The following is a 20,305-nucleotide window of genomic DNA, read 5'->3' as shown; positions in this document are numbered from 1 at the left end:
ATCCATATGTATGAGGGGGTGAGAGTCGACACCTGACTGACTCTCTGAAGCACTGGCATCAGAAATTTTCTTACATTAAGGATTCAAACCCATGAAACATAAGGTTATGCAATATTTTGTACTCAAATACATAAATGAGTTAAAAATCTAGCCGTAATTGAAAAAGTTTATAAAATCTGAATTTTATGTTAAATTCTTTCAATTTTCTTTGACAAAATTCCTTTAAATCTTTATATTGTTATATTATAATGCATTCAAAATTTGTCAAAATATTGTATGATATAGATTGTTGTGTTTTCATAGTTTAAAATATTATGATATTATACTACTTATTAAATGTTTACAATATACTCCAATAAAACAGTCAAAATTTTACTTCAGGTTTTGACATTGTATCGCATCAGAAATGAAATGAGTTTTACATCCCTCTTTCTGCACCTCAAGGGCAACGCCATGCAGTGTGTAATTAGGGAAATTGTGAGGACAGTGGCATATGTCTTCTCTTTTATGATTTACAACTGTCAAGGGATCTCAAAAGTGCAAAGTCTGTAGTATACGGGGCCTCGATTTATTGTCCCATCGTAACGACTAGATGGTGTTTCTCATGTTAGAGGAAACCGGGTTGAAAAATACGAAGATATTATCTTGACTAATGCCAGGATTGAACCCTGGACCTTCAGATTTGAGAGCAAGTGTTTAACTAACTGAGCCACTGCAGCTCACTATATCACATCAGCATCAATACACTGTTTGATTTGTTGCATCAAGCAAGTTCTATCAATAATTCTATCACCATTATACTTGCTGTAAGGAAAGCAAGAAAGATAAGCCAAAGATAACAACATTGGTTCCCAAAGATCTTTTCCACCAGCTGCTCCTTAGTCCGACCTCTGAATTGAATGCAATAATGAGGTAAGATGACTTATCCAAGGTCATCAGACTTTCACACTCTGACCGAGACAAGAACCCATGATCATCATTCAAAATTACCAAGCAAATAACGTCATGTAAAGTGTACAAGCTGTGCTACAGAACCCCTTTAAAAACATTTAAACTAAAGTATTGAAAATATACAATATAATATATAGGATAAGATTTATTTAATCTTTTAATCCATTACAAAAAATACAAACTTGAGAATAATGGTATTAAAGATGTCTAAAGACCAATTGTGTACGATCTTCCTTTAGGATTGTGTATGGGAATTGGAAATGGACTCCTTATTGTCCATTCATACCAGACATTCTTATCTGTACACCTTCTCCAAATATCCATAATAATCTTATTTCCAGCCTTTATATTCATAGGTGTCTATAAGAGAAAATTAATCATTCTGAATTATCTGAGATTTTGTTATAACTGGATACTAAGAAGATCCACGAGCTATATAAATAAATATAAATGAACAAAAACAAATGGAAAACTAAACAAATCTTGGATGGACGGACATGGTTTACTTTAACCCACCAAAAAATATTGTCATAAAATAGAATTATGAATGCTAAATAATGAATTAACTTACCTTAATAGGGAACAGAATAGGAAACCAACTAAACATACCAGGTGAATGGGTTGAGGGTAGAATACCTGAAACATTATATCAGAACAATTAAAGGTCATCTTTCATCTTCACATTCTCAAGTATTATGATCTTAGCCTTATACCTTGACTGTAATATCCACCTTTCTTGTAATACTGAAGTTAGTATATGCAGCGAATAGGTTGATTGTACATTAGTGAATACAGCAAATCATATTTCATGACAGACAGACTGTAGCAGACCGATTGACTGTAGTCATTGGTGTACAATCCAATCAAATTGCATTCCATGATACAAGAAAGGTGGATATTGCAGTCAAGGTATCAGACAAAGTTATGTTATAGCTTGACATTGTGAGGATGTCTTGCAGAATACTTCTTGTTTCATTTAAAGAACAGCACTGTGTGTACCAGATTACAGCTTGTATAAGAAACTCAACAGAAAATATTGTCTTAATACATGTACTTACTCAAAGTGATATTCTTGTACAAAATAGTCTCAAAATATCCTGCAAATCCATGAACCACACAGTTAAATTCTGCTTGAAATTCTAAGCTGATATATCTATTATTATCAATTACTTCATCTACAAAAAACATCAACAAAAAAATCGGACACAGTTCCGAGACCAGTCTATTTTGTTTCAAGGTAGATTAAATCGTTGACGCAATACATCTATTGTTCTCTTGTCTCTTATGCAAACATAAACTACCTCAAGATATAATAGACCAGTCTTGATTATGTCTTAAATGTATCCCGATGTACACAAAATAACCTTAATTACAGAAAACAGTACTTTCTCACCCATTTTCATTGCTGACTATAGACGTGCATTGTTAGCCCACTTTAACAGTGCTTTTGATTGGATATATTACAACAGTGTCACTTAAAAATTTAACTGAACATGATTAGAAAAAAAATTTCTTTAGATCATTGATGAGGAAAATATATAAGCTGTAAACATTGCACTTACCTTTATTAGGATGATGAAATGTAAACACAGATTTGGGTTCTGTTAAAACATGACAATTATGCAGCCTGACTACATAAGGCTTCTCAAATGGGCTCTAAAAATATAGTTAAATTAGTTAATTGTCTATTAAAAGAAAAAAGAGGAAAATTTTGCAAGGACAGCAAAATAAGCTTTTTTCTTTTTTTGATTTCCAGCTGTGGCAAGACCTTTATTGTACACAGCCTGTAGCACACAGGGTCTTGATTTTCAAATTTTTTGAATACCAGTCTCTATGATCTGCATCCCTTACAGTTGAGAGCAAAGTGGTAAAAAATAGTCAAAAAGGTGGTTTACATCTTACTATTACTGTTCCAGTTTAGGCCAATAAAGCCATGTTCATGCCGCGATCAATAGTCAAAAAAAGGAAAAGTAAAACAAACCCCTGGTAACTGGTCTTTCTCTTTAGAAGCTCTAACTTCATTATATAATTTAGGAGATTGAAGAGGAGCTAGATAGGAGGTATATTCACATGGTATACTAATACCATCATCTACAAAATACATCCATATTAGGAGTAATAAAGGCCAGGTAAAATTTTATATGCTTTTTTCATGACTGACTGATAAGGTGGTACTAAGAGGAAATTCCAATTCTTACAACTAAGATTCTCCAGTACCCTGGATACCAGCTGTTCCTTGACCAAACCTCTTGGCATTAATCTTTTCAGTATTAACTTTACCCATTTACAGCAGGGTTTACTGGAATGAGGAGGAAAAGTCTGACTGTCGACCAAGATTATAACCAACCACTACCTTTGCTGGACACAGCCAAGCAAATGGTGACATGATGTTGACACTCTAACCAAATGAGCTACAGTTTGTCTTCAAATGGGTTTGTGTACAGATAAGATGTGACATTTAATATTTTTTTTTTGATTTAGGAGTGAGCATTATATTCGCAATTATACAATATCAATTTTCAGTCTCGAAGCCAAGAGTTTAATGTATGACGCACAAAAGATAGCAAAGCTGTACAGTTACCTTTCAGGAATCTCTGAGCACCATCTAAGCATTCTGGTGAGAGTTCATTATCACCAAATGATCCCAATAATTCACTGATCAATATATCAGCTTTCTCTGGTGCCTCCCAGACTCTCATATCACAAGATATAACATCTACCAGTTCACCCCACATTTCATCTTTTAGATTCTCCAATCTACAATACAAAACATATGGAATAATGTACAATAGCATTTTTAGAAAGGATTTTAAATAGGTTTTCTTGCTTCATGTACATAGCTTCTATTTTCTGTGTTCTGATTTCAAATTCCATGTCTAGAGTTCCTTTATGACTTTGTGTTTTGTTAGGAATTATACAAACAGCTAACATGATAGAAATCTGGATGATAATTTCATCTTAAATTTCTGTGGTCTGTGTCCAAATGGCCAAAACCTGTAATTTGTTTGGTTCGGGTCCAAATGGCTAACACCTGTAATTTATGCGGTCTGGGTCCAAATGGCCAACACCTGTAATTTGAGTGGTCTGGGTCCAAATGGCTGACACAAGTAATTTGTGTGGTCTGTGTCCAAATGGTCATTGTAACCAAATCATACTTGATAACATGGAGATTTTCATACATTGTACCATATATAGGAATGGTAGAAATAGATACTTAATTCCTAATATACATAAACAATCCCTTTAAAAGATGTATATCCTTGAACTTAACTATAAAAACTTACGTTACAACAGCATTGGGATTTTTTTCAACAGCATAAAGTTTTTTAACTTGTCTATCAGCTTGTTGTGCAGCAGCCAATGCAGCTCTGACTAGAGGTCCTCTTCCAGCTCCTACTACCATTAGTACACTACAACAAATTTTGAGAGTCTACATAACAGCTATAGTAATATTTGCAATTTCTTTAGCATTACAATTTACATGATCTTAATTCTACCTGAAAATATTTCAGTATGCTATTTATATCTATGTATCTTCTTGATCAAACTGAATTTATTTTAAAAGTTAATTAGAAACGGTGAGTACTGATTATTAATTAAGCAGTTTGACCTAGTTTTGGTGATTGACATCATAATGGCTCCATATTATTAGTTGAAACCTTTAGAATGCGTAGGAGACATATTTCTCTACAATTAGGCATTCATTTTACTCAAATCCATACCCTAGGTTTCTTCATAATATGTGAAAGAAATAGCTTTTGAAACAGAGTATTTGATTGGTTAAATAATTCAGCAATCAAGAACTTATCAATTTCAGATTATTCATGATCAGAATACATAGAACAAAATAAGGAAGAGCTTACATTTTCTTTTGGTCTTTTTCTGATTCACTTATTTTATCCAACAAAGCATAATAAACAGCCTAAAAAAAATTAGAAAAAAAATAAAATCTTTGATGGAAGTACATGAGCTGCAAAAGTGGGAGAGGAAAATAAAATCAAATCAAAGCTTGTCACTGTTGCAAATTATGAATACCAAGTTTTATCGAAATTGGCTTAAAATTGTTGATTCAAAAGCTTATTCCAGCAAATGTTAAGAAGAAGCAAACTGGCATGGGTGTCCTCTATATTCATCCACATAAAGATTTCACCCATTTTCAAAATAATAAATACAATGAATGGGGCATTCCATACAGTACGTCAAAACTTTTCTCATGAGTAACATACCTTTTGATACTGTGAATATTTGACAGGATCTCTCTCAAATATTTCATAAGTTTGGGATTCTAAATTATCCATAAGGGGCTGGAAGATACAAAGAGAAGATTTCTAGACACGATAACATAAGCAAACATAGCAGCTTTGGTCTTAATTGCAGCTGACAAAAAAAATAATTTTAAATTACATGAAATAAGATGATATCAGATTTCATTTGAAATGAATTGAGTTTTAAACCTTCTGTGCTAATGAAGATACCAAGCAGTATGCAATGAAGGAAATTTTTTTCAGGACATATTTGAAATGATGGATTGATGAAGGAGATGAAAATTGGATAATCATCTCAGTGTTAACATCAACATTGGACATTATGGATATATGTACCTGTAATGGAGACTGTAAATAATCTTCATAACCTTTAGCAAACTGTCCTATTTGATCAGCTTGTGGTTGAGTCTATAAATATAAAATACATCTATAACATACTAGCTAAACAATAAAGGTTTATATGATTCGATTAAAAGAAACTTTTGAAAAAGAAAGACATCAAAAAGTATATTATCTGACCTGAAAAAGATGATCTAAATATTGTTGATAAGATCTTAAACCTTTATCAGAATGTCTATCAGCACCAGTAACTATCATCTGTATATCCAACTGTAAAAATATTGTAATAATTAATGTCAAAGCAAAGATATTGCTGCACATAATAGGGCATCTCAACAGAATAAGCATGGATGATGCAATATGTTCATCTACACATTGTTAATGCCCAACTTGCCTGATATCTTATCAATCTACACAAAGCAACCACCTTCGATACTATTATAAATATATGCACACCTCACCCCCAGTTTGACAAGAAAGTCTCCTCAGCTTGAATAGATCATCTTTCCTCATTAGTCCAGTCAACCCATCTGTAACTGGGTGCAGCTACCAATAAAGATCAATGCCAAGGGATTTGGCCAAAAACCAGCAGGAATCCATTAGATCATTGTAAAATATTATCTTTTATTTCTGTACTATACCTTAAACATTTGTCTGACAAAAGTTTGATGTTGTTTGGATAATACTGGATAACCTTTCTTGTTGGTTATGAAAATACTGGTAGACAAGATCAAAACTTTGACTGGTTCACCAATCCATCTATTCAATATAACTGTACTTGGTAAATCAGCTGTCAGTTCTAAAGCCACACCTAATCTTTTATTGGAATCACATAATGTTCTGAAAGTGTTCCACCTGAAAGTCAAATTTCAACAACCGAATAAAATCTGAATCATGCCCAAAAACAACCATTTTGTCATGCTGTTGATCAAACAGATGTTTTCTAAAATTCGTAAATTTTGTTCAATTTCATTCAAGAATAAGCTTACAACCAAACACAAATATAGATGAGAACAATATATGCTGCAAGTTTTATGTCCTACTTTTCTGTACCCAACCTGGCCAAGTGTTCAAGGCAAAGGAAATTTGTAAGGCCAATAGCAATAGCCTACTTTTTCATTTCAAACTGTTGAGGATCTTTAGAGTGCATAACCTATAGCACACTAGGCCTCAATTCCATGCAAACGACAGCCCCTCTGACCTGCATCTCTGACAGAGGGAAACTGCTTAACAAAGAATACTGCATATTTCATGTGGGAGTATAAAAGTTAGAAGTTACCATTCCCATGTATCATCAAACTCTTGTTCTATATTATTTTTCATACCACCATTATCAAAAACATCATCAACTTGATCTTTACTAGATGTTAATGGTACATGAATCCAAAAATGCTGCAAATCAAATCGATAACTAGTTGTCATTGGATATCAAACTAAGATGCTTGAAAAATCAGCAACGGAAAGAAACAAACTTTACTCAACAAACTTCATAATCTGAGCAATTTCATAAAAATAAGCAGAGGATTCCGAATTGGATAATTATGATGAATCAGACAATATAGCAGTGGAATTGCTCAGTCGATAGCCTGTTGGATTGTTCTGTTAGGCGATTAGGTGCTGTTTAAGTGAGAAAGTTTCCGCTTCCCCGACCAGTGTTTTATAGAGTTTGCCCAATGTCCAATTACGTACTGTGGATTTGAATTCTCCTAAACCTCAAAGTAAGAATACTTCTGATTCCCCGACCAGTGCTTCCTAGAGTTTTCACTGTGTCAGCTTTCATTCCCCTATTACAATTAAACTTAGGTTTCAATACTAGGCGAATGTTCAACAATAAATATCCTAAATTTACTCTCTACTTTACAGAGCATTTGATTGGTTGAATATTTCAATGACTTAGAACATTAGAACAATAAGAATACCTGTTGAAAATAAGATGAAATCAAATGTTCATTTAAACATCTAGCCAAATTAACAATATTAGGCCCTTTTATAGATAACAATACTGATGGCATACTAAGATGAGCAGCATACATCAATTCTTGTTTAAATGCCTACAATAAACAAATATATTTGCAAAAAATGAAAGGTTTTTCTGTTCCTGATTAGGTCAAAGAATATGGACAATACCATGCAGTTTGCAACAAAGATAAAATTGTCAGGTACGTAAATAATGTATTTGATATTGTATTTAATGTAAACAAATATTCAACTAACCATTTCAGAATTCTTGCGAACGACTAGATGAGGTGAATCAACTTGTAACCATGGTGATATTTTACCCACAATTAAACTACTCCAATCTATAAGTTGATAAACAAATTCAAAATTTATTTTATTAACTATTGCCAAATTAACTTGGCATTGTGACCTGATGTTCATTGCATATTTTGAAATATTTTGATCAAAGTCTAGAAGCAGAGACAAAACTGAATGTTATGGAGAAACCATTTCAAAAAATTGAACTGTTTCAAAAAGTTAAATGCAAATAAAGTTCCAAGCTAAATTAAAAAGCATTAAATCTGTGTACAAAGGGAGACAGAATTTTGATATAATTCTTGCTATTTCTAAGCTGGTGCTTACATTCCATAAGAATAATGTAGGCCTATTGATTTTTTCAATACCACCAACAAATGGGTGCCAACAAGGTACACTCACAGAGGGCTATGGGGCAGTTTTACAAACCTTGGCTAGAAAGTGACATATCAGATCTTGTTAAAGCACCAGATCTTTTTTTACTAGGACCACTAATAAACTCTCTACGAAATCTGGGATGAACAATTGGTAGACAAATAAAATCATACCTAAAACAAACAAAAAAACAAATAAATTTTTTCAGTATCACAATCAAAGGAGTGGTTACCTACAAATTTAAACCCAGCTTTGGTTGATTAAATTTGTATGGTAGGGCCTACATATAAGCTTATGACATACATGTATTGCCTTTCGGTTGAAATTTGACAATTTTAAGCCACAAATTAAGTAGGCTATGGTCTGACATTTAAGTGACATTTAAATAAATGTTTTCATCATTAGTGCGATACAAATAGTTATTACATTTCACTTTGCTGTGAATACCTTGGATTAAATTCATAAGGCCTATATTTGGTGAAGATCAAGAAGTACATTTAATTTTTTACAAGATCGTATTTTTCGATAGGTTTTGCTCAATGAAATATATTGACAGAGAAAAATCAAATAGGCCTACTGAATTCTTAATTAACTTCCTCAACGAAAGATGTGCTGGCATCAAATAGGCTTATCCAAACTTACCCAGCTTTGCATGCTGAGTCCAATGCTGAATTTATGTCAGGAACACAATGAAAGTCTCTTCCACATGAAATTCTTGAAGACATTCTTCTCATCTTATGTAATCTGAAGAAAATAAATAATTTTTTGCAGACACTATTGAATTTGTCAACCAGTAAGTTTAAGAAGGTTAGGCCTAGCCTTTTTAGTGTACGACAATTGCTCACCGGAAAATTGCTTACCAGAGAGTTGCTCATCCAACAGATGCTCATAGGACAATTGCTCACCCAACTGATGCTCACCGGAAAATTGCTCACCAGACAGTTACTCAACCATCAGATGCTCATAGGACAATTGCTCACCCAATTGATGCTCACCGAAAAATGGCTCACCAGACAGTAGCTCACCAAACAGATGCTCATAGGACAATTGCTCACCCAATTGATGCTCACCGAAAAATTGCTCACCAGACAGTTGCTCACCCAACCGATGCTCACAGGACAAATGCTCACCAGAAAGTTGCTCACAGGACAAATGCTCACCAAAGAAATGAGAAATGGGACAATTTCATACAGTAGATATATTTCTTTTCTGTTTATTAACTTTCTAAGACTATGGTTTCTTTTCACAATTGATAGCTTGATAGCTTATTAGCCTATTGGAGAAAACCTGCGCAAAAGAAATAGTCCTATCAGACAGCGATTATTGATATATCAGAAGAATGTTGACTCTTATATATTTTGAGCTATTTCAGCTAAAGAAATGATACTACCACAGATAGTATTACACTTACAGAGACATTCTTAGTTAACATATCTAATTATCTTAACCTTTAACTTGCACCTTGTTTAAATCTTTAATTTGTGACCTAGGCCAGTGCTTTCATGAGACATGTTCTCATCACCACCTAACAGCGACTCTCATAATAAAGACTAAAGTAGGCCTAGCCTACTAATTAAATAATATTAATGGCCAAAGCAAAGGCTAAACAATCAACTATAAAGTCTATGCCTATGCATAATTCATGCTAACTAGTTACACGTGGCCTACAAAGCACTAAGGTGTTTAGCCTACCTTTTATCTCATTAAGATGAAATCGGGCCTAGATCTGCTTGATTTATCGATTTTTAAAGTTTCTAGAATCTTTACTTTTTTCTGGAAAAATCACACAGTGTGCTTCAGTGCTGAAGTTATAATACAAATTTGAAGCATTCACATTCAACTTTAAGATATTTTGAACCAAGGAGTTTTTGTAACTCAGTTTTTCAAACACTTCATGATAAATGTCAGTTAAAGTCAGTAATTAACTGTTATATTAGCTGGATAAATAAAATGGTTCAAATCGTCGTGGAAATGAATTTGAACATGAATAAATAAATATGTTAGGCTAGTGAACTTCACTTCAGCCGAATCAGTAGGTAATGAATGAATAGAATGATGCCTTCTTCTGTTTAGATGCTAGATGTAGCACATACTTGACAAGCTTTCCTTAGAATGATTTCTGTTCAAACACTTAACAGTAGATCTAACTAAAAATTCAAGGTTTGGTTATTCTAAATTTGAAATGAATAAATAGCCTTACACGGAAAGTTGATAAGCGGTAGTGGCTATTTACCACGTACATTATAGCACTATTGGGTATGGTCTATTAACCACAAAAATTTTCAATGTTGGCATATATAGGACCTACAGATGCAACTGAATCAGTAGGTTTCAAATAAATACCATTATGTATCACATCAAATGAACGAACCCGGTATGCTTCTTGAAAAAAAAAAACATCAAAGCAGCCTGAGAGTAGAGAAAGTTGATGTAGCCTAAAATATTTTATTTAATTTTTTAGTGAACAGAATTGTGGAGGCCTACCTGTATCAGTGTTGAAATGGCAAAGAATTGTGAAAAGGTGAAGACTGTAAATGCTTATATTGTTGAAGATCATCATGAGGTTTGGACTATTTTGAATTATGCAAAATTATGTTGATAAAATGACACACAAAATATTTCAATTTGAGAAAGTCATGATGAATATAAATATTTGACTCTTTGTTCTCGTGCTGTTTCTTAAGTAATAACTATTGGATTCTGAAAGAAAAGTGGATGTTTAAAGAGGTTACTTCAAGTATACAATCTTTCTTGCATTTGGTTGGAATAATCCTTACTAGAATATAGCCTTTTGCACAATTCATAACATGGATAAAATCTAACAAAAAAGCAAAGGTGAATATATTATAGTATAACACACTTCTTCAATAACAAAGTATATTTCATCTGGTGACCACACATGTAAATTGTGTTGATACATTATGTACTTTGTTATTAGGCATGTTATTTGTTATATCATGTGCTCTTCATTAGCCTTCTAAATGTTGTTTAGGATAAAATCCAAATGATTAAGTTTGGAATTGATTTTGTAGGTTGTACCAGTCATACATAGAGCTATAGGCAGTAAAGTTTTACCTTTTCAAGATATATCATTAGTTCATTTTGATTCGCATCCAGATTTACTAATACCAATAGATATGGCAGCAGATCAAGTATTTATTAAAGATGATCTCTATAGGTATTAATTATTACCTATTATTAGTTTTTATAAAGAAAAATTCACGACATTTGAAAAATTTAAATCTAGTAAATGCAGATCTTGCAAGAGTGATGGGTTGGATTTTGTTAAGTTATTTCTTATTGAGTAGTATTGTTTGTCACCCTTGTCTATCAGTTGATCTTTTGGTTAGCAAACTGCTATTTTATTATAACTGGAAATGAATCTTGGCTTTATATCCGTGATATATCAATAAAGTTAGATATTGAATGGTTTATGAGTTATTGCCCATGAATAGAGTAAAATGCCTCGATATTTGCTTGTGGACACGATTGTCTGCAGTTTTTATATGCCCGCTATGTGCACGTATATTTATGATTCTGATAATTCTTGATAAATTTGGATCTATTTGCCACTTGCTGAACTTAGCGGTTCTTTTTAGGACTTTGAGTATTGAAAACTGGATTATACCATTGGTTTATGCAGGACATATCGGTGACATATTTTGGATTAAACCACCATGGGCTAAACAAATACCGGATAGCTATATAAATTTTAAAGTTGGTAAATGTAAAAAAACAGGTACAATAAGGTAAGAATTATTTTAATTAAAAAGATGATTTAGGTTCATTAAATCATATAGGCTCACTGATTCATAAGTGGGTTCACTAATCATAGGAAGGTTTACTAAATCATAGAGTTTGACTGAATCTTATGGACATAGCTTCACTGAATCATAAATAGGTTCACTAAATCTTAGACAGGTTCACTGAATCATAGGTAGGTTCACTGTATCATGAATAAGTTCACTGAATCATGAATAAGTTCACTGAATCATGAACAAGTTCATGGTATCATAAGTTGGTCATAAGGAGGGTTTACTAAATTTATTCAAATGTTAAACACCCTTTCATTTCATTTTGCAGAACAACATGTAAAGAGAATTACTTTATAAGTGAATTACTGTATTCTAGAGAAGAAAATCTAGATGATATCAAATCAGTGACACTAACTATTTTAACTCTAATACCGGAGAGTTGGAAAAACAGTGATCAAAACAATTCATCGCAAAATAAAACACATTATCAAGCCACTCCACAGTTTGACTATTTAATGAAAAAGTTAAAAGAGAAAAAGTTTATATTGGATATAGATCTTGACTTTTATTCAACTAAAAACCCTTTTAAAGATGTGTATAGTAAAACACAATATGAACTTTTAAAACAACTCTATACATGTTCACCAATACAGAATATATCTGATCAGGTAGGAACATTTATATATGCCAATTTTGCCACCCAAGAAAAATAGTTTGTGTTCCTTATGGTACCCCCACTTCATTTCAAAATAAGAGTTATATATGTTTCCACACATAGATTTTGCAAGTCATAGGAATGACAGCTTAATGGAAGAGGATCAAGCCTGTAATCAAATTGTATCAAATCATTTTCAGTTTTAAATTTTTCTGGGTGGAGAGCCTTCCAGACCAGCCATGGGCATCTTCACAATGTCTATCTATTACGACTCCAGCTTATATACCTTAAATACAATAGTCACCTTTCATGTATCACGGCAGTTTGTAAATGTAGTGATCTGATTGGATTGTACCCAGAGAATACAGCCAAGTTCTCGAAAGAAAGTCTATACATAACATGTCATTTTTTTTAGTCTTTCTTTTGAAGGCTGTGATTTGCTGACATACAATTCAATCAAATCACTGCATTCTGTAATACAAGAACAGGGGCTATTGTATTCAAGATATAAAACAAAGTTCCTAATACTTTGACTTACCTCTGTATGTGAACCCCAACTCTGATAGTTGTCCCTCCATTGAGTCAGTCTGACCCCTATTAGTTCCAGGAGACTTGGGCTACCACTGCAACTATATATTACTTTCTAGGGTGTTGAATGCTTTGTTAAAGAAAGGAAACAACAGTTGGATGATATAAAGAAATTATTATTTTCTGATGCTGAAAGTTTTGATAGTAGCATTAAACAACAAAATAACAAACGGTAACATTATATATTATAACTTTTTGATTATTCGCAGTTGAATGTTAAAATAACGACTCGTCTTTTCTTGAGACTATCGCTATATATAGATAAGACGTGATATAGAAATAGAAAGTGAAATTTGTAGTTTAAGGTGTATTTGGAGGGATTATGTGATTTTTGTACAGTTTCAGTACATTTGAATATACATTTAGAGAATCAATATCAAAATCAACCCCTAAAAATTGTTATTTTGAATCTAGCACATACTACCCTTGTGAAGGGACAGGTGCGCCATTTTTTTTACCAATCATACTTTAGTCTCAGAAATATGAAGTAGTAATAGTGTTCATAGCTCATCATCGAAATTTGAGTCTTCAAATCCATGTGTGTCTTCAAATCCATGTGTGTCCATAATTATCCATGTTTGAAAGTTAAATAGACAAGACACTCTTGAGGCACTACCATATATAGAAAAGACATCTATAGAAAAAGGGAAAGAAATTCCTAGTTTGAGATATTTTTATGGTATTATGCGATTTTTGTACATTTCTAGTATTTCTGAAGACCATTTATATATTCAAGACCCTAATCACCTGCCCCAAAAACTGCATCTGTCCCTTTAAGATATGAAGTATAACTTATGTATGTATGCTTTCTCATCTGGCAAGTTTTCGCTCTAAATTTACAGTGCAATATTAGTGAAGGAATTATTAGAAGATTTAGAAAGTACTAATAAGGACTATGATAAAAATTTAGTCCATGAAGCTGGTTGTACTATTGATGATAGTGAGTTACCACATCATATTAGTACCACACAAGAAATAATACAACTAGTTCAAATTACTAAAGATTTATTAGAGTCATTAGCGAGTAGACCATCTTTAATAACCATTGCAAGGTGGGTATTTTTCTTTTCTTTATTGGTGTAGGTTTTGGACTTCCCCAAGAAAGTTTGTTGAGCAAACGAAGCGTTGGAGGAGTAATTTGATCAAGTTTTGTAAAAGTTTTAAGCTTCATATCTTCATCCTGTCAAAGATATCTGATATCGGTCTTTCTGAGTGTTTAATTCCCATTTTATTTGAAATTTTCATTATACTGTGGAAGTATGTTACGGTGTTGAATCGTGGTGCATCAATCTGAGTTCTTGTTTCTTTTGTGCTTAAAGTTATTCAAATTTTGCTTTCATCTGGGTGATATATAAAGACTAGATTATGAGATTTAAATATGTACCTTCCCAAAAAAGTGAGAGTGGTAAATGGTCACAACTTTAAAGTAAATTTTTATCTTCTGGAATTATATTTTTCCCTTTTCAAAAAAGTGAGAGTGGTAAATGGTCACAACCTGTAAGTTCAAAACCTCGCTGAACAAACTAAGTATTAAATATTTCAGGTCTAGCGAAGATGATTATTGTCCACCAGATCAAGTAGACTATATTGAAGAAAGTATATGTATGATAATGGAAGAATGTTATGTGTATGTTAATATTAATAGGTTATATGAAAATGAAACCAGTGATTAAATCGGGGAGTGTGTGTCAACTGCCTAAAAACAAATTGTTGTTAAATTCATTCTCCTTGTGTTCAACTATATATATGTTTTGTTAAAAGGATACTACCTCTTATAATGGACATAATAGTCTCAAACTTGGTCAACAAGTGTATATATACATCAATTGGACTTACTAGGTGCCATGACTAAAGAATAGAATCTCTACATAAGACAATATATCTAAATAATTATTGAAACACACTTCTAAGCATGTTTCATGAATTATTATAGTTTTGTGGATTTATTCGATTATAGGGGCATTCTGTTATATAGTTATGACACAACAAATTCTCATTTTCAGTTTAAAAATTTCAATATTTGGTAGTATACCTTTAAAAAGTAATTTCAGCTTTTCACTCAGTAGAGGGAGTTGTCCATTTTATGAACTTCATTTTGTGAAAAAATAGTCCCATTATCATAATTTTGACCACAAGCTTTATTTACAACTCCTCTTAACAACTATGATGTATGAATTTAATTATAAACACTAACATCAGTGTAATCAAAATTAGACCAGTTTCATTCCGTTTTTATTAGCTTTTACTTTTAATACAGCCACTTAAGTTTGGGTCTAATGACAGTCATATTGAACATCCATCCGTTTTATACTGCTCAGAATACACCTTGTGTTCGCAGCACACAAAGATGGGGAGAAATTTGATTGGCTGGCGTTGTCTTCAAGAGGATGAATGTTTAAGAGCCCCATGGTTAGACCCTTACTGAAGTGGCTAAAGTAAATGCTAATAAGAGCCGCAACACCAGTTTAATCTAATATCAACATTTAACCAAGTTTTGAATAAATAGATATACAATAATAAAATATTTTCACTGTTTAAATATTGCTCAATTGTAGAGCAAAAAAGCAATATTGAAAGAGAACCTGAAACATGTTGTTACTCAGAGTTTCACACTATGTGATCTTCAGATAACTGATGAATTTTCAAATTATATTTTAATATTTCTAAATAGATACCGGGTATATAAATAAATCACTAATTTGAAGAGAAGAAAATTGTTTTTCAACTATGGAATTATAATATTAATTAATTTGATTATAATTGGTGACCAAAATTCAAAATTCTCCGAAATGACACCTAATGATAAAGCAATGCTACCCAATCTTTTATTGCACTCAACTAGTTGCAAAAAAGTTAAAACACCCTCAGTTGATAACGTTTTGTGCATTGAAAAGGTACACTTTAGTTTAGAAACTGAAACAATCCCTGGTTCAAGCTTTATGCAACAATTTAACATGTTTCTTATAATCCTCAGGCACATTATGAGGTAGGCCTACATACCTTATGATGATTAAAGAAACACATCTTAGCTATGCATAAAACTTTAACCAGTGATTGTTTTTCCATAGAGCTGTGTCATTTAAAGACATCATAAGAACCAGTTATAGATTAATGTATATCAATCTGATATAATAACAAAATATATTTAATTTTAAAATAGTGCTCAATACATCAATTTTATTGTAGAGCTATATTGAAATTTCAAAACAGAACCTGAACTTGTTGTAACTCAAGAGTTTCATGCTGTGCAATTTTCGGACCTACAAGGCACGAAAATCTGAATATCAACATGATTCAGGTTCTGTTTTAATATTTCTATAACCTTTTTTAAATCACAATAAAGCTTAAAAATGCTATATGGTTCAATATACAAATGAAAGAGAGATGGATGAAAATTTTTGGTGAAGCAAAAAAGAAATTCATACCGGTACTATAAATCTACTTTTGGACCCATGACAGGGATTGCCTTAAGTTCATTCACCATACATAAATACTCGGCTAAAACTGTGGTAAATATCAATGATGCAACATTTGTTATCCACCACCAAAATGTTTGTGGAATATGTCCGTTAAAAATCCAACAGAATATAAAATGAAAGAGAAGAATAGTTGATGAAAAATCTAGACACTGTTTTGTTCGTCCAACAATTAATAATAATGCTACAGAGCTGAAATATAAAATGATATGAACATAAATATTATTGTTTGATCTAAAATAGTTGTTCACAGAGCTGATAGAGTTCACAATGACATATTACATGTCCCAAAAATGACAGGAAGTAATGTAAGTTTAAAGGGAGAAGTGCGCCACTTTGGGGGGTTGATTGAGTCTTGAATATAATACGTAAACAGTCTTCAAAAGTACAAAAATCGAATAATTCCTTCAAAATTTCTATAGCTGTCTTTTCTTGACACATAAATTTGAAGGCTCAAATTTAGACGGTGAGCTGTGAACACTATTACTGATAAGATAAGCTGAATAAAAATTGTTTCTGAGACTAAGAAAGGATTTTTCAAAAAACATGGCACAACTGTCCCTTAAATATCAGAGGCCCTCGGCTGGAAAAAAGGAACAGCTTTCTTTGCCATAATCGTGTTAGGTGTAAGCTTATTCTCTGCCTACTTAGATTAGAAAATTATCCAGGGGATGCCCACACTGACCCAAACCAAGGTGCTCAAATGAAATCCTGGCTTCGCCACTGGTGTCTACAAGTAATATGAACCAATGGACTGACAACTACAAATGGCAGATAACAAAGTAAACCGAAAAATATTTTACGTACCAAGTCAGACTGTTCAAACCAAAAGCTATTACATTAGCTCTACCGCTATCTTCACCTAGTCCTAAGTCCTGAAAAGAATTTGGGAAAGAGATTCATAAATACTAAATTTTTCATAAAAAACTAGTCATAACAATATGTCTATATAGACAACCATCTTGTCACCTACCAAACTATTCAAAATGATGATACCAATCAATGGTAATAACCACATAACCACAATTTCCAGTAAAATAAATCATGTATTAATTGTTAGAGAACCAGTTTCCATTCATAAAATTGATAGGAGTGGCTGATGACACTTGGAATAGCTCAGTAGGTAGCGAGTTGAATTGTCGTCTGCTAGGTGATTAGATGTCATGGGTTCGAATAATCCTCAAGGCAAGAAAATTTCTGATGCCTGTGTCACTGCCAGTGCTTTAGAGAGTGTCAGTATCGGCTTTCACCCTTGTTTATTAAAGCATATTATTAGATGACCAAACCTATGTTTCTTTAATACTTACTGACATCGTAAACATTTGGTCAACTGACAAGTCAAATGCACCGATAAAATCCAAGACAACCATCCAAAATCCAAGAGACACATAGAAGACTGACTGCACACATATTATTTGAGATATAATAAGAACTGGATCCCAAACATTACTACGAAACTGGCCTGTCATATCCGTCCATTTATTTCTTACTAGTTTCAGTACAGAAATCATCTGAAACAAAAGTCATGCGTTACAAATGATCACATTATTTTACTAATACCAAATCTATGTCAATATTGAAGTATGTGCTTCAAACGTTTTCAATTATAGGTTATGTTTTGAGTTGTGAATACAATAAATACCAAATACAATGTGATTTACCAAAGTTCACAGGGCACACAATCTTTGTAGTGTAAATTTAGGAAGAAGATCGTCCACGAAGTCACGAAGCGCTGGTATTTTCGAATAGGCCTATCATAGGACTATTTTGTAGAGTAGATCTGCACTGTGAAAGTGTCAGTATGAATACTATACATTCAATGTTCTAATCATTTATTGTAGAAACGAATAATCAAAATAAAAACCTGATTAAATGAGTCATTCACTTAGAAAATGTAAACAACAACACGTACTTGAAGTTGACATCATTATTCGCAGCCAGGCTCTTCCGGGATAAGTCTTTTCACAGCCGACGACGTTTATTCCATACTATAGTCATAGAGTTCAAACTTCAGACCTAGTTTTGTTTAAGCTCAATTTCAATCTAAAGCGTAATTAATGAAACAGATTGTTTGTTTTGTATTAAAAGTTCTTCAGAAAAGACATAAATATATATTTTACAGAAGTAAATATTTGATAAAGAATTTAATGGGTGCGTCTTTTCATCATCGAAGACCCAATTTTACATAATGAATATAATAAAATGTGCCATTTACTCATTCAATTTTGACTTCAGCGAACAATATCATCAGTCTTCAGAACATAAACAAATTATTCAAACTAGTTGGCCGTACATTGTCCAAAGTCCAGTGCATTTTGCCACATAGGCCTACCCTTGCCCTTGGCCTATGCTTCCAGAGGTGACATATTTAACTTTACATTATTTAAGCCCACTTCCATTTCTTTTATTAAATCGTAATAACCTTAGATTCAGAAGTTATCAGCTTTTAATTACTGATGCAGAGACTGACGAAAATGATTTAAATAAAACACGAATGGCAACAATTAGGAACTAATGAAACCAGTGAGGGGGGGGGGGGGGGGGAATTGCCCTAAAATTACCAGGGAACTTGAATCGCATGCCGTTTGGGGTGGGGTTGTCTGTTTTATTTCATGAAGTTCATTCATTTAAACCTTTCGCTTTGTAATATAATTTTTTCACATCGTAAAACTTATTTTTTTAGCGTAGGCCTACTCCTACTATATTCTTCATTTCCCCAAAGAGTAGAGGTTCCAGTGGATAGGGATTAGCCATCAATTAAAGGGATTGTAAAGGGGTTATCTCACATGTCTTTGTGTATCAGGGAAATTTGCACCATTCCATTTTTCCATCAGGCGTCTGTGGACCATGCAATTCCATTAAAAAGGGGCGTTTTAAACATCACTATCAAAAGCTTTTATTTTTAACTATTAGCAGCTTTTTGCGATGATGTCATATACTGTAAAGTTAAAGAAATTTCAAACTGACAGGAATCACAGACATTTTGCAGAAATCGGAATAATGCCAATAGATACAATCCCGTTAATTTGGGATGACTGTGTGAAATGGGTAGCCGAAGGGAGGCACGGGACGTGTGTCTGTGAATCTATCTTACCATATTCTTCTAGCCCAGGCACCAGCAGGAACATTTTTTGCAATTCCTCTTTAACACCTTTTAGCTGTGTATTTTGTGATTTGATTTCATAGAAGAATCATATCATATCAAGGTAATAAATTTTATAACAAACGGTTTAAACCGTTTATCATATAACTATTGGCAAAATCAAATTTGGTTGATATCTCATAAAAAAAAAAATTATCCACAACCAGTCAAGACTAAACCTTTCAATTGGTTGTTACCACCTTCGAACTTAACGGAGGCCTCATCCATATATACATGCACAATTAATTTGCATCGAAATGGAATAAAAACTTCAGCCTCAACTGTGCCTACATGAACTGTGAACAAACTGACAGAGGGACAGCAATTAATACGTCCACAATTGCATGCACACATTCGGGTGCAATAATGAAAGGTGTCTCTCAGACTACGAGGCAAGGCCTCCAGAAGCCAATGTATAACAGTTGAGATAAATTTTGAGCATTCAGGGGACTTTATTTTCCATTCAAATAAGAGCTTTCACAGGTAAGGGAGAGGGTCATGATACA

The 20,305-nt window shown here is 32.9% G+C and overlaps 3 protein-coding genes across 3 annotated transcripts; 1 reads left to right on the top strand and 2 right to left on the bottom strand.

The window, feature by feature from the left end:
* Positions 1–1,083: 1,083 nt before the first annotated feature.
* Positions 1,084–9,450, bottom strand: LOTGIDRAFT_194048 (hypothetical protein). The gene is made up of 18 exons (XM_009063265.1): positions 9,269–9,450; positions 8,826–8,927; positions 8,238–8,356; positions 7,770–7,855; positions 7,475–7,606; positions 6,835–6,947; positions 6,197–6,410; positions 5,736–5,825; positions 5,553–5,624; positions 5,178–5,255; positions 4,815–4,873; positions 4,236–4,361; positions 3,533–3,708; positions 2,933–3,042; positions 2,514–2,607; positions 2,010–2,126; positions 1,523–1,587; positions 1,084–1,311 (listed from the first exon to the last, which is right to left on the bottom strand). The coding sequence occupies exons 2-18, from the start codon at positions 8,915–8,917 to the stop codon at positions 1,159–1,161; spliced, it is 1,896 nt and encodes a 631-aa protein (XP_009061513.1). The 5' UTR covers positions 8,918–8,927; positions 9,269–9,450; the 3' UTR covers positions 1,084–1,158.
* A 1,211-nt stretch (positions 9,451–10,661) lies between these two features.
* On the top strand, positions 10,662–14,883 carry LOTGIDRAFT_219799 (hypothetical protein). The gene is made up of 7 exons (XM_009063264.1): positions 10,662–10,746; positions 11,216–11,361; positions 11,783–11,932; positions 12,267–12,606; positions 13,241–13,353; positions 14,024–14,233; positions 14,725–14,883. Exons 1-7 carry the CDS (start codon positions 10,684–10,686, stop codon positions 14,852–14,854), a joined length of 1,152 nt encoding a protein of 383 aa, XP_009061512.1. The 5' UTR covers positions 10,662–10,683; the 3' UTR covers positions 14,855–14,883.
* Positions 14,884–16,243: 1,360 nt separating this feature from the next.
* LOTGIDRAFT_150746 (hypothetical protein) lies at positions 16,244–18,534 on the bottom strand. Its single transcript, XM_009063263.1, has 5 exons — positions 18,319–18,534; positions 17,965–18,168; positions 17,465–17,532; positions 16,337–16,849; positions 16,244–16,273 (listed from the first exon to the last, which is right to left on the bottom strand). Exons 2-4 carry the CDS (start codon positions 18,124–18,126, stop codon positions 16,612–16,614), a joined length of 468 nt encoding a protein of 155 aa, XP_009061511.1. The 5' UTR covers positions 18,127–18,168; positions 18,319–18,534; the 3' UTR covers positions 16,244–16,273; positions 16,337–16,611.
* Between the last annotated feature and the right edge of the window lie 1,771 nt (positions 18,535–20,305).

Source organism: Lottia gigantea (genome assembly GCF_000327385.1).
Source record: "Lottia gigantea unplaced genomic scaffold LOTGIsca_56, whole genome shotgun sequence".
In the NCBI taxonomy this organism is placed as follows: domain Eukaryota; kingdom Metazoa; phylum Mollusca; class Gastropoda; family Lottiidae; genus Lottia; species Lottia gigantea.
Note: the sequence above shows the minus strand (reverse complement) of the source record. Positions and strands in the feature narration are given on the sequence as shown.

Coding starts and splice junctions, on each gene's coding strand:
- LOTGIDRAFT_194048 (XM_009063265.1), bottom strand. CDS start 8,917: ATGAGAAGAATGTCTTCAAGAATTTCATGTGGAAGAGACTTTCATTGT. Junction 5,826..6,196: donor TTGTCAGACAAATGTTTAAG/GTATAGTACAGA, acceptor ATATTTTTACAG/TTGGATATACAGATGATAGT. Junction 5,625..5,735: donor ATTTAGATCATCTTTTTCAG/GTCAGATAATAT, acceptor TTATATTTATAG/ACTCAACCACAAGCTGATCA.
- LOTGIDRAFT_219799 (XM_009063264.1), top strand. CDS start 10,684: ATGGCAAAGAATTGTGAAAAGGTGAAGACTGTAAATGCTTATATTGTT. Junction 10,747..11,215: donor TTGTTGAAGATCATCATGAG/GTTTGGACTATT, acceptor TTGATTTTGTAG/GTTGTACCAGTCATACATAG. Junction 11,362..11,782: donor ATTAAAGATGATCTCTATAG/GTATTAATTATT, acceptor GGTTCTTTTTAG/GACTTTGAGTATTGAAAACT.
- LOTGIDRAFT_150746 (XM_009063263.1), bottom strand. CDS start 18,126: ATGACAGGCCAGTTTCGTAGTAATGTTTGGGATCCAGTTCTTATTATA. Junction 17,533..17,964: donor ACCAAATGTTTACGATGTCA/GTAAGTATTAAA, acceptor AATTCTTTTCAG/GACTTAGGACTAGGTGAAGA. Junction 16,850..17,464: donor GGTTTGAACAGTCTGACTTG/GTACGTAAAATA, acceptor TTTATATTTCAG/CTCTGTAGCATTATTATTAA.